We start from the raw sequence: 9,276 nt of genomic DNA, 5'->3' as shown, positions 1-9,276 counted from the left end.
ACCATCCCTCTATCTCTCTCTCTCTCCCCAACCCTCTCTCTCTCTCCCCATCCCTCTCTCTATCTATATATCTCTCTCGCTACCCATCCCTCTCTCGCTCACTCTCTCTCCACATCCCTCTCTCTCTCTCTCCCCATCCCTCTCTCTCTCCCCATCCCTCTCTCTCTCTAACCATCCCTCTCTCTCTCTCCCCATCCCTCTCTCTCTCTCCCCATCCCTCTCTCTCTAACCATCCCTCTCTCTCTCTCTCCCCATCCCTCTCTCTCTCTCCCCATTCCTCTCTCTCTCTCCCCATCCCTCTCTCTCTCTCCCCATCCCTCTCTCTCTCTCTCCCCATCCCTCTCTCTCTCTCTCCCCATCCCCCTCTCTCTCTCTCCCCCTCTCTCTCTCTCCCCATCCCTCTCTCTCCCCATCCCTCTCTCTCCCCATCCCTCTCTCTATCTATATATCTCTCTCGCTACCCATCCCTCTCTCGCTCACTCTCTCTCCACATCCCTCTCTCTCTCTCTCCCCATCCCTCTCTCTCTCCCCATCCCTCTCTCTCTCTAACCATCCCTCTCTCTCTCTCCCCATCCCTCTCTCTCTCTCCCCATCCCTCTCTCTCTAACCATCCCTCTCTCTCTCTCTCCCCATCCCTCTCTCTCTCTCCCCATTCCTCTCTCTCTCCCCCATCCCCCTCTCTCTCTCTCCCCCATCCCCCTCTCTCTCCCCCATCCCCCTCTCTCTCTCTCCATCCCTCTCTCTCCCCATCCCCCTCTATCTCTCTCCCCCATACCTCTCTCTCTCCCCATCCCTCTCTCTCTCTCTCCCCATCCCCCTCTCTCTCTCTCCCATCCCTCTCTCTCTCCCCATCCCTCTCTCTCCCATCCCTCTCTCTCTCCACATCCCCATCTTGCTCTCTCCCCGTCCCTCTCTCTCCCCCCATCCCCCCTCTCTCTCCCCCATCCCCCTCTCTCTCTCTCTCTCCCCCATCCCCCTCTCTCTCTCTCCCCCATCCCCCTCTCTCTCTCTCCATCCCTCTCTCTCTCCCCATCCCCCTCTCTCTCTCTCCCCCATACCTCTCTCTCTCTCTCCCCCATCCCCTCTCTCTCTCTCTCCCCCATCCATCCATCCCCCTCTCTCTCTCCCCCATCCCCCTCTCTCTCTCCCCATCCCTCTCTCTCTCTCCATCCCTCTCTCTCTCCCCCATACCTCTCTCTCTCCCCATCCCCCTCTCTCTCTCCCCCATACCTCTCTCTCTCTTCCCCATCCCCCTCTCTCTCTCTCCCCCATCCCTCCCTCTCTCTCTCTCCCCTTCCCCCTTTCTCTCTCTCCCCATCCCTCTCCCTCTCTCTCCATCCCTCTCCCTCTTTCTCCATCCCTCTCCCTCTCTCTCCATCCCTCTCCCTCTCTCTCCATCCCTCTCTCTCTCTCCCATCCCTCACTCCCCACCCCTCTCGCTCTCTCCCCACCCCTCTCGGTCTCTCCCCATCCCTCTCTCTCTCTCCCCATCCCTCTCTCTCTCTCTCCCCATCCCTTTCTATCTCTCCACATCCCTCTCTCTCTCTCTCCCCATCCCTCTCTCTCTCTCTCCATCCCTCTCTCTCTCTCCATCCCTCTCTCTCTCTCTCTCCATCCCTCTCTCTTTCTCTCTCTCTCTCTCTCTCTCTCTCCATCCTCCTCTCTCTCTCTCTCTCCATCCCTCTCTCTCTCTCTCTCTCTCTCCCCATCCCTCTCTCTCTCTCTCCCCATCCCTCTCTCTCTCTCTCTCTCCCCATCCCTCTCTCTCTCTCTCTCTCTCCCCATCCCTCTCTCTCTCTCTCTCTCCCCATCCCTCTCTTTCTCTCTCTCCCCACCCCCCTCTCTCTCTCTCTCTCCCCACCCCTCTCTCTCTCGCCATCCCTCTCTCTCTCCCCATCCCCCTCTCGCTCTCTCCCCATCCCGCTCTCTCTATCCCCCATCCCCCTCTCTCTCCCCATCCCCCTCTCTCTATCTCCCCATTCCTCTCTCTCTCTCTCTATCCCCATCCCCCTCTCTCTCTCCCCATTCCTCTCTCTCTCTACCCATCCCTCTCTCCCATCCCCCCTCTCTCTCTCTCTCCCTCATCCCTCTCTCTCTCTCATCCCTCTCTCTCTCCCTCATCCCTCTCTCTCTCCCCATCCCTCTCTCTCTCTCTCTCCCTCTCTCTCTCTCTCCCTATCCCTCTCTCTCTCTCCCCCCATCTCTCTCCCTATCCCTCTCTCTCTCTCTCTCTCCCATCCCTCTCTCTCTCTCCCATCCCTCTCTCTCTCTCTCCCCATCCCTCTCTCTCTCTCCCCATCCCTCTCTCTCCCCATCCCTCACTCTCTCTCTCTCTCTCTCCCCATTCCCCCCCCTCTCTCTCTCTCTCTCCCCCCATCCCTCTCTCTCTCTCCCCCTCTCTCTCTCTCTCTCCCATCCCTCTCTCTCCCCATCCCTCTCTCTCTCTCTCCCATCCCGCTCTCTCCCCATCCCTCTCTCTCCATCCCTCTCTCTCTCGCCCCATTCCCCTCTCTCTCTCTCTCTCTCTCTCCATCCCTCTCTCTCTCTCGCCATCCCTCTCTCTCTCCCCATCCCCCTCTCGCTCTCTCCCCATCCCGCTCTCTCTATCCCCCATCCCCCTCTCTCTCCCCCATCCCCCTCTCTCTATCCCCCATCCCTCTTTCTCTCCCCATTCCTCTCTCTCTCTCTATCCCATCCCCCTCTCTCTCTCCCCATTCCTCTCTCTCTCTACCCATCCCTCTCTCTCCCCATCCCCCCTCTCTCTCTCTCCCTCATCCCTCTCTCTCTCTTCCCTCTCTCTCTCCCCATCCATCTCTCTCTCCCTCTCTCTCTCCCTCTCTCCCCCTGTCCCTATCCCTCTCTCTCTCCCTATCCCTCTCTCTCTCCCTATCCCTATCCCTCTCTCTCTCCCTATCCCCCTCTCTCTCTCTCCCTATCCCCCTCTCTCTCTCCCCATCCCTCCCCCTCTCTCTCTCCCCATCTCTCTCCCTATCCCTCTCTCTCTCTCTCTCCCATCTCTCTCCCCCCTCTCTCTCCCATCCCTCTCTCCATCCCTCTCTCTCTCTCCATCCATCTCTCTCTCTCTCTCCCCATTCCCCTCTCTCTCTCCATCCCTCTCTCTCTCTCTCGCCATCCATCCCTCTCTCTCTCCCCATTCCCCCCTCTCTCTCTCTCTCTCTCTCTCTCTCCATCCCTCTCTATCTCTCTCGCCATCCCTCTCTCTCTCACCATCTCTCTCTCTCTCTCTCCCATCCCTCTCTCACTCTCTCTCTCCCATCCCTCTCTCTCTCCCCATCCCTCACTCTCTCTCTCCCCATTCCCCCCTCTCTCTCTCTCCCCATCCCTCTCTCTCCCAATCCCTCACTCTCTCTCCCCATTCCCCCCTCCCCATCCCTCACTCTCTCTCTCCCCATTCCCCTCTCTCTCTCTCCCTCTCTCCCCCCTCTCTCCCCCTCTCTCTCTCTCTCTCTCCATTCCCCTCTCTCTCTCTCTCTCTCCCTCTCTCTCTCCCATCCCTCTCTCTCTCCCCATCCCTCTCTCTCTCCCCATCCCTCTCTCCCCATTCCCCCCTCTCCCCATCCCTCACTCTCTCTCTCCCCATCCCTCTCTCTCTCTCTCTCTCTCTCTCCCTCTCTCCCTCTCTCCCATCCCCTCTCTCTCCCCATCCCTCTCTCTCTCTCCATCCCTCTCTCTCTCCCCATTCCCCTCTCTCTCTCTCTCTCTCCCTCTCTCTCCCATCCCTCTCTCTCTCTCTCTCCATCCCTCTCTCTCCCCATCCCTCTCTCTCTCCATCCCTCTCTCTCTCTCTCCATCCCTCTCTCTCTCCCTCTCTCTCTCTCCATCCCCCTCTCTCTCTCCCTCTCTCCCCCTCTCCCATCCCCTCTCTCTCTCCCCATCCCTCTCTCTCTCTCCATCCCTCTCTCTCTCCCCATTCCCCTCTCTCTCTCTCTCTCTCCCTCTCTCTCCCATCCCTCTCTCTCCCCATCCCTCTCTCTCTCTCTCTCCATCCCTCTCTCTCCCCATCCCTCTCTCTCTCCATCCCTCTCTCTCTCTCTCCATCCCTCTCTCTCTCCCTCTCTCTCTCTCCATCCCCCTCTCTCTCTCTCTCTCTCTCCATCCCTCTCTCTCTCCCCATCCCTCTCTCTCTCTCCCCATCCCTCTCTCTCCCCACCCCTCTCTCTCTCCCCATCCCTCTCCTCTCTCCCCCCACTCTCTCCTCTCTCCCCATCCCTCTCTCCACTCTCCCCATCCCTCTCTCCACTCTCCCCATCCCTCTATCCACTCTCCCCATCCCTCTCTCCTCTCTCCCCTCACTCTCTCCACTCTCCCCATCCCTCTCTCGCTCTCCCATCCCTCTCTCTCTCTCCCCATCCCTCTCTCTCTCTCTCTACCCAACTCTCTCTCCCCCAGGTGTTTGAGAAGCTGAAGGACCACATGTTGATCCCAGTTTCCAACATGGAGAAGGTGAAGGTGGATGGAGCCCTCACCTGCTGCTCTGTTCTCATCAACATGAAAGCCAAAGTCTGATCTGAACATGCTCTGTTGGGGGTCTCTCAGGCAGACCTGGGTTCAAATACTAGTTGAAATCGTTCACATACTTTGATGTGCCAGGTTTGCCAGTTTTGGACTATAGTATTGGGCCATTAATACGCCAGGCAAACTCAATCAAGCACAGACAAAGTATTTGACTTGATTTCGAATAGTATTTTAACCCAGGTCTTCTATCAGGGCAGGGTCGGCCCACTGCTGCCACCTTGCCCGGTTGAGAACCCCAACTACCTAGCCTGGGTGCAAGTCTGTTTCTGGCCAGTCTGTTTCTGCTGTCATGCCCCCGAAAACAAATTGGCATCAAGGTTACCAACCCCCCTCCACCTTCTGAAAGTGCTCATGTGTCAATCAATCCCTCTGCTTACTGGTCAATGTTTACAACCCTTTAAAAACAACCACTTCTACTATAACACAGGAGAGGTAAAAAGGTTACCTGTTTCATAGAGTGGTTTGAAGGTGGGGCTACATAATGTTACGGTATAGTTAGTACAGTATATGCATAGTGCAGTAGCCAGTTTATAAAGAATATAAAACACAAATATATTTACATTCAACTGCTGATTACTCTATACATATTTGTAATTATTTATTTTTAAATTCAATTCATCATGATTCATGCCACATAACAAGTATACGTTTTTATTGAGGGGGAGAAAGGAATGAAATCAAATCTACCTAGTTATGTTCAATTCCATGGTAACGGAATTACGCTGAGACTCTGATTTTTCACTTTTAAAATGTATATCAAACAAAAAACTGACTGAAAAGTGTAATGAACCACATAACCCTATACACAAGGACTACTTTTAACAATTTACACAAAAAATCTTACAAAAACATATTTACAAGTTAAACTGTAGATACCGATCGGTATCGAACCAGGATGTGTCACAGCCGGCCGCGACCGGGAGACCCATGAGGCGGTGCACAATTGGCCCAGCGTCGTCTGGGTTAGCTGAAGTGTTTGGCCGACTGGGTTGTCCTTGTCCCATCGTGCTCTAGCGACTCCTGTGGAAGACCACGCTTAATGCACGCTGACACGGTCGCCAGGTGTACGGTGTTTTCTCTGACACATTGGTGCGGCTGGCTTCCGGGTTATGTGAGCATTGGGTTAAGGAGCAGTGCGGCTTGGCAGGGTCGTCTTTCAGGAAGGACGCACGGCTCTCGACCTTCACCTTACCCCTTTTTCTCCCCAAGTTTGTGATATTCAAAAATGTATAAAATAAAATCTGTGCTGGTACAAAGTTTAGTAACCGTAATGCTGTCCCCAAACTTTGCATACGGATAGTTTTTCAAGGTAAATGTTTACTTTTTTACTGTGTAAATTGTTCAAAGTAGTCATTGTGCATAGAGTTGCATGGTTTGTTGAACTTTGAAATCCATGGTTTTTATTTGGCATACATTTTAAAGTGACAAATCGGAGTCTCAGTGTAATCCCCTAACTGTGGAATTGCCCTTATCTTAATCATATATAAATAGTGAGCTTGTTCTCTCTGTCTGCCATGGAGACCTGAGTTATCTTACTTTACATCATTGTTGATTGAAAATGTATTATTATTGATTATTGGACATGAATGTTGATTGATCCCTAGCGGTGGGGGGGGGGGGGGGGGGTGCTAGTTATTCCACCTGGCTGATCAAGGGGTTATTTCTGTGATTCTGAAATTAACTACAAAATTCCCCTGAAAATAAACTGTCAAAGGATGCAAAGTAAAAGTGAATTTCCTTCCCTGTCTTAAACTAAGCTGTGCCCACTTTATAAAAGACTGAGCACACTGTGTGACGTATGTTTAATTATGACCAATTGGCTTGTCATTACTCATGATATACTCTCATAACTTTTAACATGCCTCAATCTGCTGTGTGCCTCCATCGAAAACCAAGTGGCTTAAATAACTACTGCTCTATACTCTAGTCAAGAAGCCTTTATAGCAGATTTCAATGGTTTTTGTTGAGTTTTTTAAGCCCATTGTCACTGTGTTGATTACTGATACTGACCCTGGTACTTCCTTCCTGTTATGCTCTTTCTGTATGAGAGCATGTTGGGAAATCAACATGAGACTGTTCCTCCAGCTGGAGAGATGATACACACTTAGTAGGGTCTCGCCACTAACCACCTCTAATCTATCCTGCTGTGTTTACATTGCAAAGATAGCCTTTAGTAAGATCTTTGAAGTCTGTTGACGACATAGAAATACATGTATAAATACTAAAACGGGATCTCCCATTCAAGTCAATGGACCGTGATCGTTGGACTGGTGGACATATGGAGTCTACATATGAGGGTGCAGACTTTTTCACCATTCTAGTAATTCTATTTCTATGGTTAAGGAGCTCTTCCCAACGGCCTCATCAGATATGAGCGTATACATCTCCAGCAGAGGTTTATGAACATACAGATGCCTACCAGCATCTACAACCAAAGTCTATTGCAGAGTGTGGCAGATGATGCTGAGCAAGAACCTGAAAATGTTTGCTTTCGTTTGACACTTTTTCTTTCTTAATAATCTGATGCAGATGAAAACTATTTCATCAAAGGAAGTGACGTCTTGCAGTAAGGAGCACAGCTAGAGACTCTCAGCTTGACGTCCAGTGCTCTGGCCTGGAGTGATGTATAGCCTAGTCTGTGGCCGTTCAGGAATGGGCGAGCAGAATCATTGTGATGAAACATGGAAAGAATTCATTTTGGAAGAGAGGCTTGTAAGCCTGTAAATACTCACTCTCTCTTAAAATGTTCTCTCTATAATTCTCTCCACCTCTTTATGTATATGTATATATCTGTATGTATACATGATCCCTTTCCCTGCTATTGCCTCATACAAATTTCTGGGGTAATTTATGACAATGATATCATACAGTCTGGCAAAAGGGCGCAATGGCCTGCAGTTAAAAAACATAATTTGTGACACTAGCAGTATACTTTACAGGAGGCCCTTGGCAGGTCCACTGATGATACCATAGTTGCTGTGTATCCAGCACAGGCCAGAGCTGACGCAGTCAGTGGCTGTTTACATCCCAAATTGCACCCTATTCCCTACATAGTGCAATGCTTTTGACCAGAGCCCTATAGACCCTTTTCAAAAGTAGTGCATTATATAGGGAATATGGTGCAATTTGGTATGTACAATTTTTATGGAGGCCAAAGCACCTGCAGCAGTTGTAGCCTACTGCTGAAAGTTAGAATAATCACAATATCCCACCAATCACACTGGCTGTTGCTTGTGATAATCTGAATTTTAAATCAAGTCCCCAAAATACAAATCTATTCAATCTTCCTTCAATTTGAATATGTTTTTCTTGATCTATCATTTTTTCTATTGGTGGTGACAACTTTTATTACTGATAAATGTACTGCTCCAACTGCCAGCAACATAATGTGCTGTTCCACATGAGAAAGTGTTCCACTGGTAGCCTAGGTTCAATTCCTCATAAACTACAATAACATTTTAAGATGGACCTTTTGAGTGACCCTGTGTATCCCATAGAAGTGCTGTGAATTGTCCATTTTGTCTCAGGTTTCTTGGTTTTAGTGTATTGTTGATGTTAAGTTGTGTGGTAGCCTCGGTCAGTCTTTTTACACTGCATCTTGATTTGAGCTTTTCATCCACTTTCTACAATAAACTTCATTCTAACATCAAATTGAAGGGTTAACTTATTGTGCATTGTATGGGTTTATACTGCAGACTAACCAGGTTTCCATCCAACCATTTCATGCGGATGAATTACCTGACGCAGGAAAAAAGTCACAACCGTGCTAATGGAAACAAACAGGATATTCCGGTACCATTTTATATAAAGACACTGCTCGTTCGACATGGTGGGATGTTTTTGTTAATTATGCGAGAAATAGCGGTGGAAGCACCTTTATGTGCAAATATTGATATAATAACCATCATATCGAAGTCAACTTGGAGTCACGCGAAGACATTTTGTGTGGTCCTCCCACTACAGGGTGGTGAAGGTGCAAGTTGATGAGCTTGATACACCTTTCCAATAAATATCGCAAGGGTCTTATTATGGTAACATGATGATCGGTGCTTGGCTGACGTTTGACAAATACAAAATAATATCATAATGTAGATAGCCTACCCGCACTGTATCTGCTAGTTGTTGGCTAGAGCGCATGTTTGCTATATATCCTAACCAACAGTTTTTGTGACAAAACCATCAGGAGTTGAGAATGTACGGAATGTAGTGTAACGACCCTGGGTTTATAAGCGCGGAAATCGACTCTGCCGCTTGAGCATGCTTTTGCGGCACAGTCGATAACGCGCCGGACCTCGGGCTCGAAGATCGAGGGTTCGCTCCCTGCTGTTTCATTACACTGGTGTCAGAAGTGGGATGTACATGGGAATTTATCAGCAAAAGTATTTATGTGCACTTTGTCATTACACATATATTTTTATCCGCAAAAAGTCAATTTGATGGAAACACAACTTTTTTTAAATGCACTTATGGTTTTAAGCAGATTTTAGAATGTTTGATTCAAAATCTCGCAAATTGGATGGAAACCAAGCTAGTGATTGGGCTGCCCAATCAGTCAATTGCGTCACACATTCCAAATGAAGTGTTATATCGCCACATTGTGGTCGTATATGGGATAATAATTATAAAAGCCTTCCACAACTCAGGGTTACAAAGAGGAACATGAGCATAAATTTTATGGAAAATCTGTTAGGTTTTATTTATATATAAAAACACGTAAATAAATCATCAAGGACCTGAGCC

At 49.4% G+C, this 9,276-nt stretch overlaps 1 protein-coding gene across 1 annotated transcript in view; it reads left to right on the top strand.

Annotated features, from left to right (window-relative positions):
- The window catches only part of ddah1 (dimethylarginine dimethylaminohydrolase 1), a 152,228-nt gene extending 144,041 nt beyond the window's left edge, over positions 1–8,187 (top strand). The window contains exon 6 of the mRNA XM_036978598.1: positions 4,411–8,187. Coding sequence (XP_036834493.1) covers positions 4,411–4,527 — 117 coding nt within the window. The 3' untranslated portion in view covers positions 4,528–8,187. The remainder of the gene's footprint in view (positions 1–4,410) is intronic.
- The last annotated feature ends 1,089 nt before the right edge of the window (positions 8,188–9,276 follow it).

This window comes from Oncorhynchus mykiss, chromosome 5 (genome assembly GCF_013265735.2).
Source record: "Oncorhynchus mykiss isolate Arlee chromosome 5, USDA_OmykA_1.1, whole genome shotgun sequence".
Classification (NCBI taxonomy): Eukaryota; Metazoa; Chordata; class Actinopteri; order Salmoniformes; family Salmonidae; genus Oncorhynchus; species Oncorhynchus mykiss.
Note: the sequence above shows the minus strand (reverse complement) of the source record. Positions and strands in the feature narration are given on the sequence as shown.